This window comes from Salmo salar, chromosome ssa16 (genome assembly GCF_905237065.1).
Source record: "Salmo salar chromosome ssa16, Ssal_v3.1, whole genome shotgun sequence".
Classification (NCBI taxonomy): Eukaryota; Metazoa; Chordata; class Actinopteri; order Salmoniformes; family Salmonidae; genus Salmo; species Salmo salar.
In genome coordinates this window covers 80,527,008-80,553,022 of record NC_059457.1, presented here as the reverse complement: position 1 = coordinate 80,553,022, position 26,015 = coordinate 80,527,008, and the positions used below count along the sequence as shown (strand labels likewise).

The window sequence follows — 26,015 nt, the reverse complement described above, 5'->3', positions numbered from 1 at the left end:
TTCCAGCAGGAAGCCCAATTCTGATATTTTTTCCACAAATTGCCCTTTTTGACCAATCACATCAGATCATTTCATGAGTTTAGACATCAGATACATTGACACTGAGAGGATACTTTAGAATGCGTATGATTTTCAGGCAGTAAACCAGGGTTATTTTTGCATTGAACATAGCTATGGTGTAGCCTGCTTTTACAGCACATAACTGCTGTGCATTGTGGGTGTGGATATATCATTAACATACTGTAACAATCTGGATATGAGAGTGACATCAGATATACAGTGGATCAGTGACAGATAAGGTTTAAGGTATATTTCAGTAACTAAGATAATACATACAGTATCATTGGGCTTATTCGTCATACAGTCCTTTACATGTGACTGGATTTCCGTAGGGATCCTGAGCCGTTGCTGGGTTCTGATGGTGGAAACAAGAGGAGATGGTCAGGACTGAAAGACAACATATTAGGGGCATCACAATATGCTTTGGGCCTTACTTGTGGGGAAGTCTTGGTTAAACCTTTTCCTGTTCTGCGAGCCTGATATCTGTCAGATAGAATAGTTGTTTTAGACAACAGCATGCGACAACAATAAGCATCGAAGCAAGCCCAAGAGGGTCTGAAGAGAATTAGTGAATTGCACAACATACTCACCTTTTTCTTCCCTGAGGCACTTAGAGCAGCAAGCTTGTTCTCCAAATCAGACACCTAAGAGAGAAGGAATGAAAAGACAAAAAGTACAAATTATACCCCTTCTGAAAGAAAACTAGTTATCTGAAAATAATAGATATATCAACTAAATGAGCTCCAGTGTTGTATTGTTCTTTCTTCATGCATCCCTGTAGGCTACAATGTTTCTTGGAAAACTACAGTTTGCGGTGTGCTTTTCAGTCCGTACAGCACATCCCTGTTGAGTAGAAAGCCTGCTCAGTAGAACCCGCAGTAAAGCCTCGTCACCTACCTCACTTTCAGTGCTCTGGACCCGATGTGCAGTCAGGGCCACCACGTCCTCCAGGTCAGAGAGCTCCGAGTCTGTGGCCCCTCCGAAGCGGTTCTTGGCACTCTGCTCCAGATGCCTCAGCTTCTTCTCCAGGTCAAAAGACTTCCCTGAGGTCATGTACACCTGTAACAGGGCACAGGACAACCACCACAAATGCACCCTTACAGATGAGCTGCTAACCAAACCCCATTAGCAAGCTAACAGTTTCCAGACTAGACTGCTTGGAATACAAAGCGAATCTCTGCTTTAAGACAACACAAGACGTCTCTTCGCATGCTTTAAACAAAAGGCAGGCCTAGCTCCAGACCTACACTTGACACACAGCTATTTTGATTGGATTATGATTGCTTGGGAGAAAAAGAGGAGTGTGATTTTTAAGCTTACATTTTCCTCAAGTTCTCTGTAAGACTCAGCTGCTTTCCTTACGTCAGCCACGTCAATTATCATGGGGCTGTCATTAGACGTTATTGAGGGGAAGTACTCGTTCATTGCGCTTTCAGCGGCATTAATGGTTCTTAGAAACTCTTTGGTGATGTCACAGAGGGCCGCCGCAGTGGATCTCTGAAAGCCATGTAAGGGAACAGAAATTAGCCGGTGGGAAGTACCTACGTCTCCTATACGTAGAGGAAGTGATTTGGAATCACACTTTCGTGATGAGGTAGCCCTGCTTGAGACTTGCTAGCCCAAATGTCACCCTGAGACCACAAGGATTTTGTCTTGGTCTAATGGTGAAGACATTTACATTGCGGTCATTTAGCAGAGACTCTTATCCAGAGGGACTGACAGTTGGTGCAACCACATATCACAGTCATAGTAAGTCCAACTTTTCCTCAGTAAAGCAGCTATCAGCAAAGTGCTGAAGTGCGAGTGAGAAAAGACAAGTGTGAGTGTTAGTGCTAGAAAGAGTGTTAAGGATTGTTTTAAGATGTTAACTCTGCGTGCGAGAGGTCCCTGGTTGGATCCAATGATGTAAACCCTAGATGACTGACAGGGGGTGTTGTTTTGAAGCCACCGTATAGCCATTTTGCTACTCCCCCTGCATTTATTGAGGTCTACATTGGTTTTTGACAAGTATATTCTATTACAGACACTTTAATGCATACGTTTAAATTACATTATGTGGGGCCTCCCGAGTGGCGCAGCTGTCTAAGGCACTGCATCACAATGCTGGAGGCGTCACTACAGACCCGGGATCAATCCCAGGCTGTGTCGCAGCCGGCCGTGACCGGGAGACCCATGAGGCGGTGCACAATTGGCTCAGCGTCGTCCGGGTTAGGGGAGGGTTTGGCCGGCTGGGATGTCCTTGTCCCATTGCACTCTGGCGACTCCTTGTGGCGGGCCGGGTGCATGCATGCTGACTCGTGTTGACAGTTGTACGATGTTTCCTCCGACACATTGGTGCGGCTGGCTTCCAGGTTAAGCGAGCGGTGTGTCAAGAAGCAGTGCGACTTGGCAGGGTCGTGTTTCGGAGGACGCATGGCTCTCAACCTTCACCTGTCTCAAGTCCGTGGGGGAGTTGCAACGATGGGACAAGACTAACCGCCAATTGGAGAAAAAGGGGTAAAAAACAAAAACACATTTATATTATGTGAACTGAACATAAAAATACAAAATATATTCCTTCAAATATCTTTTGTTGTTGTACTAATGATACTGTCCCCACTACAACAAAGAAATACCTAAATACATATTATTTTGTCCTTGAAACATTTTATTGAAATACTGTAGAATTGCATTAATTCCTATGGAAGAGTTATCCTATGTAGTTCTCCTATGGAAGAGTTCTCCTATGGAAGAGTACCAATATGGCGGCAGGTGGCTTCAAAGCCTCTCATTGGCCATTACATAGCATCAGCAATCCAGGGTTTATATACATCATTGGTTGGATCCCATCACCTCCGCTACAGCTTTTTGGTGTGTGTCTGAGATGTAACAGGGTAACAGGACCCCCAAAACTCACCTGCTGAGCCTCAGTGGGCCCCTCATCGCTGGAGGAGCTGAGGGGCTCCAGGGGGAGGACAGGGAGGTTACTCTTCACAGCGGCCCTCTTTAATAAAGGGGTCTTCTTCCCCCCTCCTGCTTCCTCGTCGGAGGAGGGAACACTGATGTTCCCCGCCAGCTCGCTCAGCTTCCTCCTCAGCTTCTCCTCCTCTATCTGTGTAGCGGTCGGGGACGTCGCCTGTAGATAGAAACAGGATTGACTTACTAGACTTTTCTTTTTTGCTGCTAGTGGAACCTCAAGCCTCAACAGTGCATCTCCAGTGAACTCTGTTCTGGGCAGTTTTCTTGACTTTATTCCAGGTGGACAGAAACAGGGTTGGGGTCAGTTCCATCTAGACTCAAGGTGGGCAACAGCAAGTTGCCAGAGTTAGCTAACAAGTTACCCTTTGATGAACCCCTGTGATTCTCTCTAATATGATCATTCCAAGAAAGATAATGCTCTGTTAGGAGAGCAGTAGGAAGCGCTGTTAGGAGAGCAGTAGGAAGAGCTGTTAGGAGAGCAGTAGGAAGAGCTGTTAGGAGAGCAGTAGGAAGTGCTGTTAGGAGCTCTGTTAGGAGAGCAGTAGGAAGTGCTGTTAGGAGCGCAGTAGGAAGCGCTGTTAGGAGAGCAGTAGGAAGAGCTGTTAGGAGAGCAGTAGGAAGTGCTGTTAGGAGCTCTGTTAGGAGAGCAGTAGGAAGTGCTGTTAGGAGAGCAGTAGGAAGCGCTGTTAGGAGAGCAGTAGGAAGAGCTGTTAGGAGAGCAGTAGGAAGTGCTGTTAGGAGCTCTGTTAGGAGAGCAGTAGGAAGCGCTGTTAGGAGAGCAGTAGGAAGCGCTGTTAGGAGATCAGTAGGAAGCGCTGTTAGGAGAGCAGTAGGAAGCGCTGTTAGGAGAGCAGTAGGAAGCGCTGTTAGGAGAGCAGTAGGAAGCGCTGTCAGGAGAGCAGTAGGAAGAGCTGTCAGGAGAGCAGTAGGAAGCGCTGTTAGGAGAGCAGTAGGAAGCGCTGTTAGGAGAGCAGTAGGAAGCGCTGTTAGGAGAGCAGTAGGAAGCGCTGTTAGGAGAGCAGTAGGAAGCGCTGTTAGGAGAGCAGTAGGAAGAGCTGTTAGGAGAGCAGTAGGAAGCGCTGTTAGGAGAGCAGTAGGAAGCGCTGTTAGGAGAGCAGTAGGAAGCGCTGTTAGGAGAGCAGTAGGAAGCGCTGTTAGGAGAGCAGTAGGAAGCGCTGTCAGGAGAGCAGTAGGAAGAGCTGTCAGGAGAGCAGTAGGAAGCGCTGTCAGGAGAGCAGTAGGAAGCGCTGTCAGGAGAGCAGTAGGAAGCGCTGTCAGGAGAGCAGTAGGAAGCGCTGTCAGGAGAGCAGTAGGAAGCGCTGTCAGGAGAGCAGTAGGAAGCGCTGTCAGGAGAGCAGTAGGAAGCGCTGTCAGGAGAGCAGTAGGAAGCGCTGTTAGGAGAGCAGTAGGAAGAGCTGTTAGGAGAGCAGTAGGAAGCGCTGTTAGGAGAGCAGTAGGAAGCGCTGTTAGGAGAGCAGTAGGAAGCGCTGTTAGGAGAGCAGTAGGAAGCGCTGTTAGGAGAGCAGTAGGAAGCGCTGTTAGGAGAGCAGTAGGAAGCGCTGTTAGGAGAGCAGTAGGAAGCGCTGTTAGGAGAGCAGTAGGAAGCGCTGTTAGGAGAGCAGTAGGAAGCGCTGTTAGGAGAGCAGTAGGAAGCGCTGTTAGGAGAGCAGTAGGAAGCGCTGTTAGGAGAGCAGTAGGAAGCGCTGTTAGGAGAGCAGTAGGAAGCGCTGTTAGGAGCTCTGTTAGGAGAGCAGTAGGAAGCGCTGTTAGGAGAGCAGTAGGAAGCGCTGTTAGGAGAGCAGTAGGAAGCGCTGTTAGGAGAGCAGTAGGAAGCGCTGTTAGGAGAGCAGTAGGAAGCGCTGTTAGGAGAGCAGTAGGAAGTGCTGTTAGGAGCTCTGTTAGGAGAGCAGTAGGAAGTGCTGTTAGGAGCTCTGTTAGGAGAGCAGTAGGAAGCGCTGTTAGGAGAGCAGTAGGAAGCGCTGTTAGGAGAGCAGTAGGAAGCGCTGTTAGGAGAGCAGTAGGAAGCGCTGTTAGGAGAGCAGTAGGAAGCGCTGTTAGGAGAGCAGTAGGAAGCGCTGTTAGGAGAGCAGTAGGAAGCGCTGTTAGGAGAGCAGTAGGAAGCGCTGTTAGGAGAGCAGTAGGAAGCGCTGTTAGGAGAGCAGTAGGAAGCGCTGTTAGGAGAGCAGTAGGAAGCGCTGTTAGGAGAGCAGTAGGAAGCGCTGTTAGGAGATCTGTTAGGAGAGCAGTAGGAAGGTTTTTAACCCTTTCTTACCTCATCGTCGGGGGGTAGAGTCATCTTGGACTCCAGCCGGTTCAGGAGACTCTCTATGGCAGACATGCGCTTGTTTAGCGCATTGACCTGTATCACAATGACAGGAGAGGAGTGAGGTGAGACCAAGTGAGGTGAGACCAATACAAAATGACAGGAGATGAATGAGGTGAGACCAAGTGAGGTGAGACCAATACAAAATAACAGGAGAGGAATGAGGTGAGACCAAGTGAGGTGAGACCAATACAAAATGACAGGAGAGGAGTGAGGTGAGACCAAGTGAGGTGAGACCAATACAAAATGACAGGAGAGGAGTGAGGTGAGACCAATACAAAATAACAGGAGAGGAATGAGGTGAGACCAATACAAAATGACAGGAGAGGAATGAGGTGAGACCAATACAAAATGACAGGAGAGGAATGAGGTGAGACCAATACAAAATGACAGGAGAGGAATGAGGTGAGACCAATACAAAATGACAGGAGAGGAATGAGGTGAGACCAATACAAAATGACAGGAGAGGAATGAGGTGAGACCAATACAAAATGACAGGAGAGGAATGAGGTGAGACCAATACAAAATGACAGAAGAGGAATGAGGTGAGACCAATACAAAATGACAGGAGAGGAGTGAGGTGAGACCAAGTGAGGTGAGACCAATACAAAATGACAGGAGAGGAATGAGGTGAGACCAAGTGAGGTGAGACCAATACAAAACGAAAAGAGAGGAATGAAGCGAGACCAATAGAAAATGACAGGAAAGGAGGGAAGTGAGACCAATACAAAATGTACATTGTGAATGAATCGAGAGGCAAACCTGACACAAGGTTAGATATTGTATGACACCAGACTTGCATGGAGTAATCACTCAAAATAGACTTTCTAATCATTGGCTGAGCAGAGCAGCTGATTACACCCTATTCTTTAATTATCCAAATCAAGAAACAAAGTTGTCTTTGTTCTGCTCTCTGAAGTTCAATCCACTAAAAACCCAGCATGCATCACTTGAGACACGCGATCAACTTCCAATAAATACATGAACAACGTAATGCAGCCCAACACTGTTTGAAATCCATCTTCTCAGGCTTGAGAGGAAGGACAAGCCCACCCTTGTTAGTTTGTTAATGTGGGTCATTTTCTATGGTCAGGGTAGTTTAATAGTGTAGAGAGACGTCATCTGTCTCATGTCAGGGTAGTTTAATAGTGTAGAGAGACGTCATCTGTCTCATGTCAGGGTAGTTTAATAGTGTAGAGAGACGTCATCTGTCTCATGTCAGGGTAGTTTAATAGTGTAGAGAGACATCATCTGTCTCATGTCAGGGTAGTTTAATAGTGTAGAGAGACGTCATCTGTCTCATGTCAGGGTAGTTTAATAGTGTAGAGAGACGTCATCTGTCTCACGTCAGGGTAGTTTAATAGTGTAGAGAGACGTCATCTGTCTCACGTCAGGGTAGTTTAATAGTGTAGAGAGACGTCATCTGTCTCACGTCAGGGTAGTTTAATAGTGTAGAGAGACGTCATCTGTCTCACGTCAGGGTAGTTTAATAGTGTAGAGAGACGTCATCTGTCTCATGTCAGGGTAGTTTAATAGTGTAGAGAGACGTCATCTGTCTCATGTCAGGGTAGTTTAATAGTGTAGAGAGACGTCATCTGTCTCATGTCAGGGTAGTTTAATAGTGTAGAGAGACGTCATCTGTCTCATGTCAGGGTAGTTTAATAGTGTAGAGAGACGTCTCCTGTCAGGGTAGTTTAATAGTGTAGAGAGACGTCTCCTGTCAGGGTAGTTTAATAGTGTAGAGAGACGTCTCCTGTCAGGGTAGTTTAATAGTGTAGAGAGACGTCATCTGTCTCATGTCAGGGTAGTTTAATAGTGTAGAGAGACGTCATCTGTCTCATGTCAGGGTAGTTTAATAGTGTAGAGAGACGTCATCTGTCTCATGTCAGGGTAGTTTAATAGTGTAGAGAGACGTCATCTGTCTCATGTCAGGGTAGTTTAATAGTGTAGAGAGACATCATCTGTCTCATGTCAGGGTAGTTTAATAGTGTAGAGAGACGTCATCTGTCTCATGTCAGGGTAGTTTAATAGTGTAGAGAGACGTCATCTGTCTCATGTCAGGGTAGTTTAATAGTGTAGAGAGACGTCATCTGTCTCATGTCAGGGTAGTTTAATAGTGTAGAGAGACGTCATCTGTCTCATGTCAGGGTAGTTTAATAGTGTAGAGAGACGTCATCTGTCTCATGTCAGGGTAGTTTAATAGTGTAGAGAGACGTCATCTGTCTCATGTCAGGGTAGTTTAATAGTGTAGAGAGACGTCATCTGTCTCATGTCAGGGTAGTTTAATAGTGTAGAGAGACGTCTCCTGTCAGGGTAGTTTAATAGTGTAGAGAGACGTCATCTGTCTCATGTCAGGGTAGTTTAATAGTGTAGAGAGACGTCATCTGTCTCATGTCAGGGTAGTTTAATAGTGTAGAGAGACGTCTCATGTCAGGGTAGTTTAATAGTGTAGAGAGACGTCATCTGTCTCATCTCCATTTCAGCTCTATTTCACTTTCTCACACACACACCATTCTCTCACACACACACACACACACACACACACACACACACACACACACACACACACACACACACACACGTCACACGTCACACGTCACACGTCACACATCCCCTACCGGTGGCTGTGTTGGGAGCTGCATGTTCTCGTGAGAGCCAACTCGGCTGTAGGAAGGGCGTCGGCGATAGGGGGTCTGGTACATGGTGTTGCGCCCTCCTTCCTCCTCCTCTGACGTGTCCACATAGTGCTGGCGGTTCATAGAGGAGCTGATCTTGGACAGGGAGCGGGCACGCACCATCCCATACTGCCCATCGTCTGAGAACCATCGCTTTAGCTCAGGTTATATTACAAAATGTCAGTTTGGCGTGAAATTACTGTTGTTGTAGTTTTGTAATGCTATTACATTGTAAAATAACCAGCTCTGATTGAATGTGTGTGTCTGCGTGTTGCTTACCGGGGCGCATGTTGTACCTATCCAGGCTCTTCCTACGGTTCATGCGGTGGTGTTGTTGTTGCTGCATGGAATCCATGTACTCCATGTCACCACGGTGACCACCGCCTCGCTCCTCCTGGATCTGCTGTTCAGATGTGACATAACCATCACAATCTCAAATAACCCCCTATTCCCACAATGCACTACTTTTGGCTAGTAGAAACCAGAACCGTTTTGTCCGTCTACCTGGTAGGATTGTCGACGAGAGTGAGTGCGAGAGTGGGGTGGAAAATACTCTTCTATATCCACATCCAAGTCCATGGGATGAACAGAGAGCAGACGCTTGTTCTTTCGCATCTGACAAAACAACGGGATGGAGACATAAAGAGAAGTAGTGAGTCTGGGATATGATATCTAGTTTCTCAAGAACTATATTGAGAGGAGAAACTGTTTACCATTTTGTATCGCTGAGCTTCTGCTTCTGCATAGTCCTCATCATGACCATTGTACCTATCATCTACAGGGGAGAGAGGGAGAAGGGGTGACTTTTCTTTCTTCTCAAATTGTGTAACCCCGTGTCACGTTTGCATATCATAGTGCTTATGCTGGTGTTATTATTTATATATTTTCCCCCATTGCCTTCATCTATTCTACTTACTGCGGAAATCGGGCATGCTTTGTGTGTCACTGTCACGACGGGTGCCTGTGAAGACAGAGAGAAGTGATATTCTGTTACTAATAATTATATAGTCAGTACCAGTCACCTACTCATTCCAAGGTTTTTCTTTATTTTTACTATTTTCTACATTGTAGAATAATAGTGAAGACATCAAAACTGTTAAATAACACGTGGAAAGATGTAGTAACCACAAATCAAAATATATTAAATTTTTTGAGATTCTTCAAAGTAGCCACCTTTTGCCTTGATGACAGCTTTGCACACGCTTGGCATTCTCTCAACCAGCTTCATTCATGAGGTAGTCACCTGGAATGCATTTCAATTAACAGGTGTTCCATGCTAAAAGTTAATTTGTGGAATTCCTTTCCTTCTTAATGCGTTTGAGCCAATCAGTTGTGTTGTGACAAGGTAGGGGTGGTATACAGAAGATAGCCCTATTTGGTAAAAGACCAAGCCCATATTATGGAAAGAACAGCTCAAATAAGCAAAGACAAACGACAGGACATCATTACTTTAAGACATGAGGGTCAGTCAATCCGGAAAATTTCAAGAACTTTGAAAGTTTCTTCAAGTGCAGTCGCAAAAACCATCAAGCGCCATGATGAAACTGGCTCTCATGAGGACCGCCACAGGAAAGGAAGACCCAGAGTTACCTTTGCTGCAGAGGACAAGTTCATTAGAGTTACCAGCCTCAGAAATTTCAGCCCAAATAAATGCTTCACAGAATTCAAGTAACAGACACATCTCAACATCAACTGTTCAGAGGAGACTGCGTGAATCAGGCCTACATGGTCGAATTGCTGCAAAGAAACCACTACTAAAGGACACCAATAAGAAGAAGAGACTTGCTTGGGCCAAGAAACACATTAGACCATTGGAAATCTGTCCTTTGGTCTGATGAGTCCAAATTTTAGATTTTTGGTTGCAATCGTGTCTTTGTGAGACGCAGAGTAGGTGTATTTGACCAAGAAGGAGAGTGATGGAGTGCTGCATGAGATGACCTGGCCTCCACAATCACCTGACCTCAACAGAATTGAAATGGTTTGGGATGAGTTGGACCTCAGAGTGAAGGAAAAGCAGCCAACAAGTGCTCAGCATATGTGGGAACTCCTTCAAGACTGTTGGAAAAGTATTCCAGGTGAAGCTGGTTGAGAGAATGCAAAGAATGTGCAAAGCTGTCATCAAGGCAAGAATCTACAATGTATTTTGATTTGTTTAACACTTTTTTTGGTTACTACATGATTCCAGATTATTTCATAGTTTTGATGTCTACACTATTCTACAATGTAGAAAATAGTAAAAATAAAGAAAAACCCTTGAATGAGTCGGTGTGTCCAAACTTTTGACTGGTACTGTACTTCAAATCATCTCTTTGTCCTCTGTGAGGTCTGGGTCAAGAGGACTGTTAGAATACAGAACATACAACAGCCACTCAGTTCTAGAACACTGTTCCCAGTTCTGGAATGCTACATATGACCATTAGTAGAGGCTGGTGGGAGGAGCTATAGGAGGACAGGCTCATTGTAATGGCTGGAATGGAATCAATGGAACGGAGTCAAACAGGTGGTTTCCATATGTTTGATACCATTCCGTTTACAATGAGCCCGTCCTCCTATAGCTCCTCCCACCAGCTGCCAGTGGTGACCATTTGTCATCATAGCATGGGCATGTCACCCCGGTGTCAAGTACAGGCCCTACCATGTGACTCTTCATTACAGCCAGCCATGTGTCACACTCCTGATCATTTGGTGACCAAAATGTGACACTTGGACACGTCTCAACAACAACCACAACTACAACTGTAACATGTGCTTACATTTAGAAGTATGCACAACGAATCAATAATCAAACAAAAAGAACCCACCCTCTCCGTTGAGTCGCTTGTAAAGAGACTTCATCACCTTGGCACTGCCGAAACGCTTGAAACGGGTGCGCACGTTGTCATGGTACCATCCCACCGTTCCGATTTTCAGGACCCTGCAAGGTAAACACAAGAGTCACTTCAGTCTCAATATAGACCCCATAGAGCTAGGAGAGTCACTCCAGTCTCAATATGAACCCCATAGAGCTAGGAGAGTCACTCCAGTCTCAATATGAACCCCATAGAGCTAGGAGAGTCACTCCAGTCTCAATATGAACCCCATAGAGCTAGGAGAGTCACTCCAGTCTCAATATGAACCCCATAGAGCTAGGAGAGTCACTCCAGTCTCAATATGAACCCCATAGAGCTATCAGAGTCACTCCAGTCTCAATATGAACCCCACAGAGCTAGGAGAGTCACTCCAGTCTCAATATGAACCCCATAGAGCTATCAGAGTCGCTCCAGTCTCAATATGAACCCCATAGAGCTATCAGAGTCGCTCCAGTCTCAATATGAACCCCATAGAGCTATCAGAGTCGCTCCAGTCTCAATATGAACCCCATAGAGCTATCAGAGTCACTCCAGTCTCAATATGAACCCCATAGAGCTAGGAGAGTCACTCTTGACCCTCTTCTCTAACTATATATTATCACTAGCCTTCTAAGAGTTGGCCCTACTATAGCTATATATTATTACTAGCCTTCTAGGAGTTGGCCCTCTACTATAATTATATATTATTTCTAGGCTTCTAAGAGTTAGCCCTACTATAACTATATATTATTACTAGCCTTCTAAGAGTTGGCCCTACTATAACTATATTGTCACGGTTGTCGTAGGATGACGCGGACCAAAGTGCAGCTTGATTATCGTTCCACATATTTTATTGAACTGTGAAACTATGCAATACATACAAAATAAACTGAATGAACAAAAACAACAAACCGTGACAAGGAGTTAACATTCACTTACTCAAAATCAATTTCCCACAAACCCAGGTAGATAAAACACCTACTTATTAAGTATGATCTCCAATTAGAGACAACGATGATCAGCTGCCTCTAATTGGAGATCATCCCAAACAACCTGTCACGCCCTGACCTACTCTACCATAGAAAATAACAGCTTTCTATGGTCAGGACGTGACAGTACCCCCCCCCCCCAAAGGTGCGGACTCTGAACGCACCAACGCACAAAAAAAAAAAAAAAGAGTACTGGTGCAGTACTCAGAACCTTCTCATCCCGCAGATCCTCCAGCAGAGGAGGCAGCTCCAGCTCGGGGCGTAACCCCTGCTCCGCCTGCTGATCCCTCCGCTTTTGTGTCACCGGACTCTGGATCATTTCCAAAGAACCCGGACCATGGATCATCACCGGAGGTTCCGGACTGGGAACTGTCGCCGGAAGCTCTGGACTGGGCTCTGGACTGGGAACTGTAGCCGGTAGCTCTGGACTTGTCCAAGCAAGGCTAGTCCTAGGCTTCTAAGAGTTGGCCCGCTTCTCTGACTATATATTATTACTAGCCTTCTAAGAGTTGGCCCTCTTCTCTGACTATATATTATTACTAGTCTTCTAAGACTTGGCCCTACTATAACTATATTTTATTACTAGCCTTCTAAGAGTTGGCCCTCTTCTCTAACTATATATTATTTCTAGCCTTCTAAGAGTTCGCCCTACTATAACTATATATTATTACTAGCCTTCTAAGAGTTGGCCCTCTTCTCCGTCATGCCCTGACCTACTACACCATAGAGAAACAAGGGCTCTCTATGGTCAGGGCGTGACAGTACCCCCTCCAAAGGTGCGGACTGGTCGCCATGGTCGGATCCGGGTTTGGGCGGGTGACGAGTGTCGGTGGCGGCTCTGGTGCGGATCGTAGCCCCCCCCAGACCCCGGATCCGACCATGGCGCCGGGCTGAACGACGTCCCTGGACTGGGCATCGGCGCAGAGAAGGGCTCTGGCCCTGGAGCTGGGTTGGACGCCATGCCTAGACTGGGCATCGGCGCAGAGAAAGGCTCCGGCCTTTGAGCTGGGCTGATCGCCGTGCCTGGACTGGGCACCGGCGTTAAGGAAGGCTCCGGCCTACGAGCGGGACTGGATACCGTGTCTGGACTGGACACCGGCGCAGAGGAGGGCTCCTGTCATGGGGCTGAACTGGACACCGTGCCTGGACTGGCCACCGGCACAGAGGAAGGCTCCTGCCCTGGAGCCGGACTGAGGACCGTCGCCGGAAGCTCCGCACTGTGTACCATCGCCGGAAGCTCCGGACTGTGGACCGTCGCCGGAAGCTCCGGACTGTGGACCGTCGCCGGAAGCTCCGAACTGTGAACCATCGCCGGAAGCTCCAGACTGTGAACCGTCGCCGGAAGCTCCGAACCGTCGCCGGAAGCTCCGAACCATCGCCGGAAGCTCCGAACCATCGCCGGAAGCTCCGAACCATCGCCGGAAGCTCCGAACCATCGCCGGAAGCTCCGAACTGTGAACTGTCGCCGGAAGCTCCAGACTGTGAATGCACACTGGAGGCCTAGTGCCTGGAGCCGGTACAGGTGGCCCCGGACTGGTGACACACACTTCAGGGCGAGTGTGAGGAGCAGACAAAGGACGTACCGGAATGGGGAGGCACACTGGAGGCCTGACGCGTGAGGCCGGCACAGGTTACACCGGACTGGTGACACACTCCTCAGGGCAAGTGTGAGGAGCAGGCACAGGACGTACCGGACTGGGGACACGCACTTCAGGGCGAGTGCAAGGAGGAGGCACAGGACGTACCGGACTGGGAACTCACACTTCAGGGCGAGTGCGAGGAGGAGACACAGGACGTACCGGACTGGGGAGGCGCACTGGAGGCCAGAAGCGTGGAACCGGCCCAGGTTGCACCAGACTTCTAACCGGATCCTCTGGTCGGATGTTGAGCAGATCACAGTTGCACAACATCTCTCTCATCTCTCAACTTCCCCATTGCCTCCCTGACAGTCTCTGGCTCTTCAGGGCGAGTGCAGGGAGCAGGAACATGACGTACCAGGCTGGGGAGGCGCACTGGAGATCTGGTGCGTGGAGCCGGCACAGATGGCACCGGACTGATGACCCAAACTTCAGCCCACCTGCGCTGCAGCCTACTCTTTGCCAACATCATTCTCCAATATCCTTCTTCACATTGCTCCATCGACTCCCAGGCGGGCTCCGGCTCTCTCCTTGGGTCGACCGACCACTTCTCTAACGCCTGCTCCATGTGCTCTGGCTCTTCCCGCAGCTCAGCCGGCCACCCCTTGTGCCCCCCCCCCAAAAAAAATCTTTGGGTTGTCCTTGGGCTTTCTGTGGCCGCGAACCCTGGCGTCGTCGCTGTCCTCCATTATTACCTTCCGTCTGCCGCCAACGAAGGGTTTCACATCCACCCATCACTTCTTCCCATGTCCAAAACTCCTTTACCTCGTGGATACGCTGCTTGGTCCTCTTTTGGTGGGATATTCTGTCACGGTTGTCGTAAGAACGGGACCAAGGCGCAGCGTGTGTAGAGTTTCACATCTTTATTCCAAAGTGAAACTTCGCAAAACAAAATATATCAATAAATGAACAACAAAACGTGACTACGTGGTGCACATGCACAAACACAAAACAATATCCCACAAACACAGGTGGGAAAAATAGCTACTTAAGTATGATCCCCTATTAGAGGCAACGATTACCAGCTGCCTCTAATTGGGAACCAAACCAAAACACCAACATATAAATTTTAAACTAGAACACCCCCTCGTCACGCCCTGACCTACTACACCATAGAGAAACAAGGGCTCTCTATGGTCAGGGCGTGACATCTGACTATATACACTGCTCAAAGAAATTAAGGGAACACTTAAACAACACAATGTAACTCCAAGTCAATCACACTTCTGTGAAATCAAACTGTCCACTTAGGAAGCAACACTGATTGACAATAAATTTCACATGCTGTTGTGCAAATGGAATAGACAACAGGTGGAAATTATAGGCAATTAGCAAGACACCCCCAATAAAGGAGTGGTTCGGCAGGTGGTGACCACAGACCACTTCTCAGTTCTTATGCTTCCTGGCTGATGTTTTGGTCACTTTTGAATGCTGGCGGTGCTTTCACTCTAGTGGTAGCATGAGACGGAGTCTACAACCCACACAAGTGGCTCAGGTAGTGCAGCTCATCCAGGATGGCACATCAATGCGAGCTGTGGCAAGAAGGTTTGCTGTGTCTGTCAGCGTAGTGTCCAGAGCATGGAGGCGCTACCAGGAGACAGGCCAGTACATCAGGAGACAGGAGCAGGACCGCTACCTCCGCCTTTGTGCAAGGAGGAGCAGGAGGAGCACTGCCAGAGCCCTGCAAAATGACCTCCAGCAGGCCACAAATGTGCATGTGTCTGCTCAAACGGTCAGAAACAGACACCATGAGGGTGGTATGAGGGCCCGACGTCCACAGGTGGGGGTTGTGCTTACAGCCCAACACTGTGCAGGATGTTTGGCATTTGCCAGAGAACACCAAGATTGGCAAATTCGCCACTGGCGCCCTGTGCTCTTCACAGATGAAAGCAGGTTCACACTGAACACGTGACAGACGTGACAGTCTGGAGACGCCGTGGAGAACGTTCTGCTGCCTGCAATATCCTCCAGCATGACCGGTTTGGCGGTGGGTCAGTCATGGTGTGGGGTGGCATTTCTTTGGGGGGCCGCACAGCCCTCCATGTGCTCGCCAGCGGTAGCCTGACTGCCATTAGGTACCGAGATGAGATCCTCAGACCCCTTGTGAGACCATATGCTGGTGCGGTTGGCCCTGGGTTCCTCCTAATGCAAGACAATGCTAGACCTCATGTGGCTGGAGTGTGTCAGCAGTTCCTGCAAGAGGAAGGCATTGATGCTATGGACTGGCCCGCCCGTTCCCCAGACCTGAATCCAATTGAGCACATCTGGGACATCATGTCTCGCTCCATCCACCAACGCCATGTTGCACCACAGACTGTCCAGGAGTTGGCAGATGCTTTAGTGCAGGCCTGGGAGGAGATCCCTCAGGAGACCATCCGCCACCTCATCAGGAGCATGCCTAGGTGTTGTAGGGAGGTCATACAGGCACGTGGAGGCCACACACACTACTGAGCCTCATTTTGACTTGTTTTAAGGACATTACATCAAAGTTGGATCAGCCTGTAGTGTGGTTTTCCACTTTAATTTTGAGTGCGACTCCAAATCCAGACCTCCATGGGTTGATAAATTGGATTTCCATTGATTATTTGTGTGTGATTTTGTTGTCAGCACATTCAACTATGCAAAGAAAAAAGTATTTAATAAGATTATTTCATTCATTCAGATCTAGGATGTGTTATTTTAGTGTTCCCTTCATTTTTTTGAGCAGTATATTATTATAAGAGTTGGCCCTACTGTAACTACATATTATTTCTCGCCTTCTAAGAGTTGGCCCTCTTCTCTGACTATATATTATTACTAGTGTCAAGTCCTCCTCTTGTTCACCATCCAAAGGACACAGGGACAACTCAATTTTCCAACTCAATCTTTTTTATTTTGCCTTCAGTTGGTTGGTCTGTCCAGTAATTTAGCCAGTAAATTAGCCAGTAAATTAGCCAGTAAATTAGGTTGTAAACCTTTAAAGAACAAAAAGTTACCATCTTAACTAAACATTTTAATGAACTTAAATTAGTTTAAACATTTAAGTAACATTCTAAATAACTAAGATGAATTAATCATTTAAGCCTTTTACCATTGGCGTCTTTGGACTGAACCTGTGAGTGAACTTGGAGTTTTCCCTCTGAAGTTTGTTCTTCTGAATGACTGACGCCCTCCATGCCTTCACAGGTGCTCCAAATAAGTGAAAATGATTGATCAGGTGACAAGCAGCCGGTTTGCTGCTGCTGGTGCACTCTGGGAAGTGTAGTTCATTGACTCACTCCTGATATTCAGCTCAACAACTAGCCTTCAAAAAGTTGGCCCCCTTCTCTAACTATATATTATTACTGGCCTTCTAAGAGTTGGCCCTACTATAACAATATATTATTACTAGCCTTCTGAGAGTTGGCCCTACTATAACAACATATTATTACTAGCCTTCTAAGAGTTGGCCCTACTATAACAATATATTATTACTAGCCTTCTGAGAGTTGGCCCTACTATAACTATATATTATTTCTAGGCTTCTAAGAGTTGGCCCTACTATAACTATATATTATTACTAGCCTTCAACGAGTTGGCCCTCTTCTCTAACTACATATTATTACTCGCCTTCTAAGAGTTGGCCCTACTATAACTATTTCTTATTACTAGCCTTCTAAGAGTTGGCCCTCTTCTCTGACTACATATTATTACAATTTTTATTTTCTATTTCCAAGATGGCGTAGCAGTCAGACGTCTTTGTCCTGTCGTGTCCCTTATATATATCTTTTTCTTCGCATATCTTTTAAAAATATTTTCCTAAACCTCAACTTCTAAATACTCTCCTGCAACCCGCCTCACCCAATGTGGTGTGAATCTTTTTTTTTTCTTCTAAAGTATTTCGATTTACTTCAGATCTGGAATCCCTCAACTGAAGCTTGCCAGCTAACTACCTACCAGCTATCAGTCAGCAAACCATTGCTAGCGGTCATCAGCTAACCTTTAGCTCGGAAAGCTTTCGCCAGTTCGAACAACGTGACTCAAACCAGAGCATAACGGACCTATTTTTATTTTATATATTTTTTTCCCTATATCCCCAGATTCCTACCGCAAACTCTGAACATTTTCATCTGGATCTTCGCAATTTGCTAACCGCAATCCCGGGTGACTACTCCTGGCTAGCGTTTAGCCTGCACCAATTAGCCTGAAGCTAGCTCGGCCAGGGCTCCTGCGCTACCACCGAAGCCCACTCCTGGGCTACAATATCCGGACCCCTTCTATTGCCGGTACGGGGCACGGAACCCCGCCCATCCTCTATGACTGGAATACCAATATAATCTGCCCGAGGATTCCAACAGGCCCCTCAGGCGTGACGGCCTGCTAGCTATCTAGAGCTACTTGGAACCCTACTAGTTCCACGACTGGTCTATCGACGTCACCGCACGAAGAGGCAAAAACAGACTTACCCCCATCGCGACGTCCCCCAAAGGCTAACTTGCTATCCCTGGTCTGCTAACTGCTAGCTTTCCTGTCCCAGTCTGCTAACTGCTAGCTTGCCAGCGCCGGTCTGCTAATTGCTAGCTTGTTTAGCCCCAGCCTACTAACTGTTAGCATCGGCCTACTAACTGTCTGAATCGCCGTGTCCCCAGTCAGCCCAACCAATCACTGGACCCATATGTTAACTTGGCTACGCATGCCTCTCTCTAATATCAATATGCCACGTCCATTACTGTCCTGGTTAGTGATTACTGTCTTATTTCACTGTAGAGCCTCTAGCCCTGCTCAATATGCCTTAACCAACCATGTTGTTCCACCTCCTACATATGCGATGACATCACCTGGTTTAAACGTATCTAAAGACTATATCTCTCTCATCATTACTCAATGCCTAGATTTACCTCCAATGTACTCATATCCTACCTTACCTTTGTCTGTACACTATGCCTTGAATCTATGCTATCGTGCCCAGAAACCTGCTCCTTTTACTCTCTGTTCCAAACGTGCTAGACGGCCAGTTCGTATAGCCTTTAGCCGTACCCTTATCCTACTTCTCCTCTGTTCCTCTGGTGATGTGGAGGTTAATCAAGGTCCTGCAGTGCCTAGCTCCACTCCCCAGGTGCTCTCATTTGTTGACTTCTGTAACCGTAAAAGCCTTTGTTTCATGCATGTTAACATTAAAAGCCTACTCCCTAAGTTTGTTTTACTCACTGCTTTAGCACACTCTGCCAACCCGGATGTCTTAGCCATGTCCATCGCTAACTATAATATTTTCCGCCAAGATAGAACTGCCAAAGGGGGCGGTGTTGCAAGCTACTGCAAAGATAGCCTGCAGAGTTCTGTATTACTATTCCAAGTCTGTACCCAAACAATTCGAGTTTCTACTTCTAAAAATTCACCTTTCCTGAAACAAGTCTCTCACTGTTGCCGCTTGCTATAGACCTCCCTCTGCCCCCAGCTGGGCCCTCGATACCAAATGTGAATTGATTGCCCCCCATCTATCTTCTGAGCTCATGCTACTAGGTGACCTAAACTGGGAAATGCTTAACACCCCGGCCATCCTACAATCTAAGCTTGATGCCAATCTCACACAAATTATCAATGAACCTACCAGGTACAACCCTAAATCCGTAAACACGGGCACCCTCATAGATGTCATCCTAACTAACTCGCCCTCCAAATACACCTCTGCTGTTTTCAATCAAGATCTCAGCGATCACTGCCTCATTGCCTGCATCCGTAATGGGTCTGCGACCAAACGACCACCACGCAGACGAAACCATTCAGTATACTTCTGGCCCCTCTTTGGACACTGTGTTAACTAACCTCCAGACGAGCTTCAATGCCATACAACTCTCCTTCCGTGGCCTCCAACTGCTCTTAAACGCAGGTAAAACTAAATGCATGCTATTCAATCGATCACTGCCCGCACCTGCTCGCCCGTCCAGCATCACTACTCTGGACGGCTCTGACTTAGAATACGTGGACAACTACAAATACCTGGGTGTCTGATTAGACTGTAAACTCTCCTTCCAGACTCACATTAAGCATCTCCAATCCAAAATTAAATCTAGAATCGGCTTCCTATATCGCAACAAAGCATCTTTCACTCATGCTGCCAAACACACCCTCGTAAAACTGACCATCCTACCGATCCTCAACTTCGGTGATGTCATCTATAAAATAGCCTCCAACACTCTACTCAACAAACTGGTGGCAGTCTATCACAGTGCCATCCATCCTGTCACCAAAGCCCCATACACTACCCACCATTGGGACCTGTACACTCTCGTTGGTTGGCCCTCGCTTCATACTCGTCGCCAAACCCACGGCTACAGGTTATCTACAAGTCTCTGCTAGGTAAAGCCCCGCCTTATCTCAGCTCACTGGTCACCATAGCAGCACCCACTCATAGCATGCGCTCCAGCAGGTATATCTCACTGGTCACCCCCAAAGCCAAATCCCCCTTTGTTCATCATTCCTTCCAGTTCTCTGCTGCCAATGACTGGAATGAACTGCAAAAATCTCTGAAGCTGGAGACTCATATCGCCCTCACTAGCTTTAAGCACCAGCTGTCAGAGCAGCTCACAGATCACTGCACCTGTACATAGCCCATCTGTAAACAGCCCATCTATCTACCTACCTCATCCCCATACTGTATCTATTTATTTATTTATCTTGCTCCTTTGCACCCCAGTATCTCTACTTGCACATTCATCTTCTGCACATCTACCATTCCAGTGTTTAATTGCTATATTGTAATTACTTCGCCACCATGGCCTATTTATTGCCTTAACTTACCTCATTTGCACTCACTGTATATAGACTTTTTGTTTTCTTTTGTTCTACTGTATGTTTTGTTTATTCCATGTGTAACTCTGTGTTGTTGTATGTGTCGAATTGCTATGCTTTATCTTGGCCAGGTCGCAGTTGCAAATGAGAACTTGTTCTCAACTAGCCTACCTGGTTAAATAAAGGTGAAATAAATAAAATAAAATAAACTAGCCTTCTAAGAGTTGGCCCTACTATAACTATTTCTTATTACTAGCCTTCTATGAGTTGGCCCTCTTCTCTGACTGCCTGAAGCTTCATAATGACACAGACAATCTTGGTTCAGGACCTGGTCAGTCAAACAATTGCAAATGTTTCCAAACACATCTGTTATTACTATGTGTTCAGGAGAATCTCTTAATGCTGTGTGTTCAGGAGACCTTGACACCCACGGGCTCCCACCTTGTCATACGACAGGGGTCGCACACCCAGCCGTGATCCTTCTTGTTGTAGCGGCTGCATGCCTTGCAGGTGTACATCTTACAGTCTATGCACTGACGCTTACTGTTGACCAGGAACTTGAAGGGCTGTAGACAGCGGATACAGTGAGAGTCTACCAGGGTGGTCTGAGTACCCAGCAGCTCAATCTTAGTGTCCTCTTTCTCTATCTTAGTCTTTAGGTCCCTAGAGGAGAGGAGAGGAGAGGAGAGGAGAGGAGAGGAGAGGAGAGGAGAGGAGAGGAGAGGAGAGGAGAGGAGAGGAGAGGTGGGGAGGGGAGGGGAGGGGAGGGGAAGAAGTGGAGAAGGAGAGGAGGAGGAGAAGAGCGAAGAAGAGGGGAGAGGAGGAGAAGAGCAGAGGGGAGGGCATAGAGAAGTGATGAAATCATTATACGGTAGATTACTATAAAGCATGAAATCATTATACAGTAGATTTCTATATATCAAACCAAATTTTATTAGTCACATGCACCGAATACAACAGGTGTAGACCTTATAGTGAAATGCTTACTTATGAGCCCCTAACCAACAATGCAGTTTAAAAAAATACAGATCAAAATAAGAGATAAAAGTAACAAGTAATTAAAGAGCAGCAGTAAAATAACAATAGCGAGACTATATACAGGGGGGTACCGATACAGAGTCAGTGTGGCACTGGTTAGTTGAGGTAGTATGTACATGTAGGAGAGTTAATAAAGTGACTATGCATAGATGACAACAGAGTAGCAGTGGTGTGGAGGGGGGGGCAATGCAAATAGTCTGCGTAGCCATTTGACTAGATGTTCAGGAGTCTTATGGTTTGGGGGTAGAAGCTGTTTAGAGGCCTCTTGGACCTAGTCTTGGCGCTCCGGTACCGCTTGCCGTGCTGTAGCAGAGAGAACAGTCTATGACTAGGGTGGCTGGAGTCTTTGACACTTTTTTGGGCCTTCCTCTGACACCGCCTGGTATAGTGGTCCTGGATGGCAGGAAGCTTGGCCCCAGTGATGTACTGTTTGCACTACCCTCTGTAGTGCCTTGCGGTCGGAGGCTGAGCAGTTGCCATACCAGGCAGTGATGCAACCCGTCAGGATGCTCTCGATGGTGCAGCTGTAGAACCTTTTGAGGATCTGAGGACCCATGCCAAATCTTTTCAGTATCCTGAGGGGGAATAGGTTTTGTCGTGCCCTCTATGACTGTCTTGGTGTGCTTGGACCATGTTAGTTTGTTGGTGATGTGGACACCAAGGAACTTGAAGCTCTCAACCTGCTCCACTGTAGCCCCATCGATGAGAATGGGGGCGTGTTCTGTTCTCTTTTTCCTGTAGTCCACAATCATCTCCTTTGTCTTGATCACATTGAGGGAGAGGTTGTTGTCCTGTCACCACATGGCCAGGTTTCTGACCTCCTCACTATAGGCTGTCTTGTCGGTGATCAGGCCTACCACTGTTGTGTCATCGTCAAATTTAATGATGGTGTTGGAGTTGTGCCTGGCCGTGCAGTCTGTGTTGTTACCTACCCTTACCACCTGGGGGTGGCCCATCAGGAAGTCCAGGATCCAGTTGCAGAGGGAGGTGTTTAGTCCCAGGGTCCTTAGCTTATTGATGAGATTTGAGGGCACTATGGTGTTGAGTGCTGAGCTCTAGTCAATGAATAGCATTCTCACATAAGTGTTCCTTTTGTCCAGGTGGGAAAGGGCATTGTGGAGTGCAGTAGAAATTGCATCATTTGTGGATCTGTTGGGGCGGTATGCAAATTGGAATGGGTCTAGGGTTTCTGGGATGATGGTGTTAATGTGAGCCATGACCAGCCTTTCAAAGCACTTCATGGCTACAGACGTGAGTGCTACTGGTCGGTAGTCATTTAGGCAGGTTACCTTAGTGTTCTTGGGCACAGGCACTATGGTGGTCTGCTTAAAACATGTTGGTATTACAGACTCGGACAGGGAGAGGTTGAAAATGTCAGTGAAGACACTTGCCTGTTGGTCAGCGCATGCTTGCAGTACACGTCCTGGTAATCTGTCTGGCCCTGCGGCCTTGTGAATGTTGACCTGTTTAAAGGTCTTACTCACGTCGGCTGAGGAGTGCGTGATCACACAGTCTTCCGGTACAGCTGGTGCTCTCATGTTTCAGTGTTATTTGCCTCAAAGCGAGCATAGAAGTAGTTTAGCACGTCTGGTAGGCTCGTGTCACTGGGCAGCTCTCGGCTGTGCTTACCTTTGTAGTCTGTAATGGTTTGCAAGCCCTGCCACATCCGACGAGCGTCAGAGCCGGTGTAATACGATTTGATCTCAGTCCTGTATTGATGCTTTTCCTGTTTGATGGTTCGTCAGAGGGCATAGCAGGATTTCTTATAAGCTTCCGGGTTAGAGTCCCGCTCCTTGAAAACGGCAGCTCTAGCCTTTAGCTCAGTGCGGAAGCTGCCTGAAATCCATGGCTTCTGGTTGGCGTATGTACGTACAGTTACTATGGGGACGAAGTCATCGATGCGCTTATTGATGAAGCCAATGACTGATGCGGTGTACTCCTCAATGCCCTCGGAGGAATCCCGGAACATGGTTGCACATTTAACATGCTGATAGAAATTTGGTAAAACAGATTTAAGTTTCCCTGCATTAAAGTCCCAGCTACTAGGAGCGCCGCCTCTGGGTGAGCGTTTTCTTGTTTGCTTATGGCGGAATACAGAACATTCAATGCTGTCTTAGTGCCAGCCTCTGACTGTGGTGGTATGTAAACAGCTACAAAGAATACACATGAAAACTTTCTCGGTAGGTAGTGTGGTCTACAGCTTATCATGAGATACTCTACCTCAGGCGAGCAATAGCTCAAGACTTCCTTAGATATCGTGCACCAGCTGTTATTTACAAAAATACATAGGCTGCCGCCCCTTGTCTTACCAGACGCCGCTGTTCTATCCTGCCGGTACATCGTATAAACAGCCAGCTGTATGTTGATATTGTCGTCGTTCAGCCACGACTCCGTGAAGCATAAGATGTTACAGTTTTTAATGTCCCATTGGTAGTTTAATCTTCCGCATAACTCGTTGATTTTATTCTCCAAGGATTGCACGTTTGCTAGCAGAATGGAGGGAAGTGGGAGTTTATTCGATCGCCTATGATTTCTCAGAAGGCAGCCCGCCCTTCGGACCCTTTTTCTCTTCCGCCTCTTCATGCAGATCACGGGGATCGGGGCCTGTTCCCAAGGAAGAAGTATATCCTTCGCGTCGGGCTCGTCAGAATCGTGAAAGGGAAAAAAGGATTCTGCCAGTCCGTGGTGAGTAATTGCAGTCCTGATGTCTAGAAGTCATGTATAGTCATAAGAGACGGTAGTGGCAACATTATGTACAAAATAAGTAAAGAAATAAGTTACAAACAACGAAAATAAACGAACAAAAAAAAGCATGAAATCATTATACAGTAGATTAGTATATAGCATTAAATCAGTATACAGTAAATTAGTATATAACATTAAATCATTATACAGTAGATTAGTATATAGCATTAAATCAGTATACAGTAAATTAGTATATAGCATTAAATCATTATACAGTAGATTAGTATATAACATTACATCATTATACAGTAGATTAGTATATAGCATTAAGAAGATAACATTAAGTCCCTGTTAACTCCATGGATTATAATAAATCCGTTTAAGACTGGCTGTGGAATCATGCGTGCAGAATCACACTTATAATGTACCATTCTGTTCTGGTCAGTTTCAGCAGGGACTACATTACATAACTTAGAAAACATTTTACACAATGTCCTTCTGACAGTTTGTGAATAAAATAAAGTGACGTCTGACAAGAAGTCTATTTTCCTTTAAGAGTATGACAAGATGAGGAAGACAGAGGAGTCTTTGTGTCCCAGAGAGAATAGGCCTCCTGGCAACTTGTTTTCCCTGGGACACAGTACAGGCAGAACGGGCCTTGTGACTTATCCATGATCACTGTGATGAGCTGACTCACAACAGCAGGCCTGTTTCACACTTACATTCCTGAAGCCTGAACACACACACACACACACACACACACACACACACACACACACACACACACACACACACACACACACACACACACACACACACACACACACACACAGTGGAAAACATATGACTAATATATAGATCGCTGAGGACCTCAGTGTGATCGACTCGTATGGAATCTATAGTGTTGGCATTCAGATAAAAGACAGACAACAAGTATCCAATGTTGTAGAGTCCTAAATGCTGTCAGCGTAAGACCTCATGATTATATATGTCACATACAGACAAGGAGTTTGTTATGTCAGATATGCTATTGAAAAACGCATCCAAGCTTTCCACCCGTCAACATTGATTCAATTTAATATTTTCTCACTAAACCTCTGAAATATGATATTGAACCTTATTGAAAAGTGACCCACCCCAGTCTCTCTTCTTCTATCTTCCTGAGGGTGAAGTCTCTCTGTATGACCTCCCAGACGTGCTTGGCCTCGTCATCTGAAAGCACGGTCAGGTCCATGGTTGTGGTGGAGAATATGAACCAGTACTTTACAGCAACACAGAGATGGTCCCTGTAAAGTAACCAAAGCTACTGAGAATATGGTCCTTGTAAAGTAACCAAAACTAGTGAGAATATGGTCCCTGTAAAGTAACCAAAACTAGTGAGAATATGGCTTCTGTAAAATAAGCAAAACTAGTGAGAATCCTGAAGGTTTATCACCCATGTACCCAAGCCAACACAACATAAGGATACATTGACACCACTGCTAAATGTCCACTTACTCCACAGGGTGGACCAGATTAGCCTGGTTGACTAGACTGACCACTCATCTTAACATTGTTTTACTGTGAGTGCAGCCAGCGGTTAGTCTAGTCAACCAGAATATATCACCAGATTGATTTAAAAAGCAGCATCTGAATAGATTTTCTAATTCATGTTTATACATTTTCTTGTACTTACTTTTCTAAAGAAAAATACATTGCACGGAAATTAAATCACGTATGCTACAAAAACTATCATCTTTGATTTAGTATATTAATAACATGAATTACCTTTACGCCCAGCTCAGAGCAGACAGCTGCGAGGTCAGTTGTTAATTCCCTGGATTTGAGGCAACACATTTGCGAATGGCCTGAAGAAGTCGGTTGTTCATCACATGCTCTGAGTCTCACAGAAGAGAGAGGATGAGCGAGCGGCTCACCCCTCCTCCAACTCCAAGTAGTTTTAACAACTAAGTAACAGGTCAAAATGGCCTGTATTTTCGCCAAATTTTAATTCAGTCATAGAGACAACGATGACCAGCTGCCTCTAATTGGGGATCATCCAAAAAACCCAACATAGAAAAACAGATACTAGAACC

General features: G+C 46.4%; 1 protein-coding gene across 4 annotated transcripts; it reads right to left on the bottom strand.

Annotated features, from left to right (window-relative positions):
- Positions 1 to 25,869, bottom strand: LOC106574782 (melanophilin-like). Of its 4 annotated transcripts, none has more exons than XM_014150852.2 (16): positions 25,708 to 25,869; positions 25,077 to 25,226; positions 20,659 to 20,880; positions 10,818 to 10,930; positions 8,933 to 8,977; positions 8,730 to 8,791; positions 8,521 to 8,631; positions 8,296 to 8,419; positions 7,960 to 8,156; positions 5,291 to 5,377; positions 2,957 to 3,175; positions 1,381 to 1,557; positions 958 to 1,119; positions 651 to 704; positions 495 to 543; positions 1 to 415 (listed from the first exon to the last, which is right to left on the bottom strand). In XM_014150852.2, the coding sequence occupies exons 2-16, from the start codon at positions 25,172 to 25,174 to the stop codon at positions 369 to 371; spliced, it is 1,767 nt and encodes a 588-aa protein (XP_014006327.1). In that variant the 5' UTR covers positions 25,175 to 25,226; positions 25,708 to 25,869; the 3' UTR covers positions 1 to 368. The 4 variants fall into 4 exon arrangements, with proteins under 4 accessions (XP_014006327.1, XP_014006329.1, XP_014006330.1 ...); XM_014150854.2 differs by having other exon boundaries at positions 8,296 to 8,416; XM_014150855.2 differs by lacking the exon at positions 1,381 to 1,557.
- Positions 25,870 to 26,015: the final 146 nt, after the last annotated feature.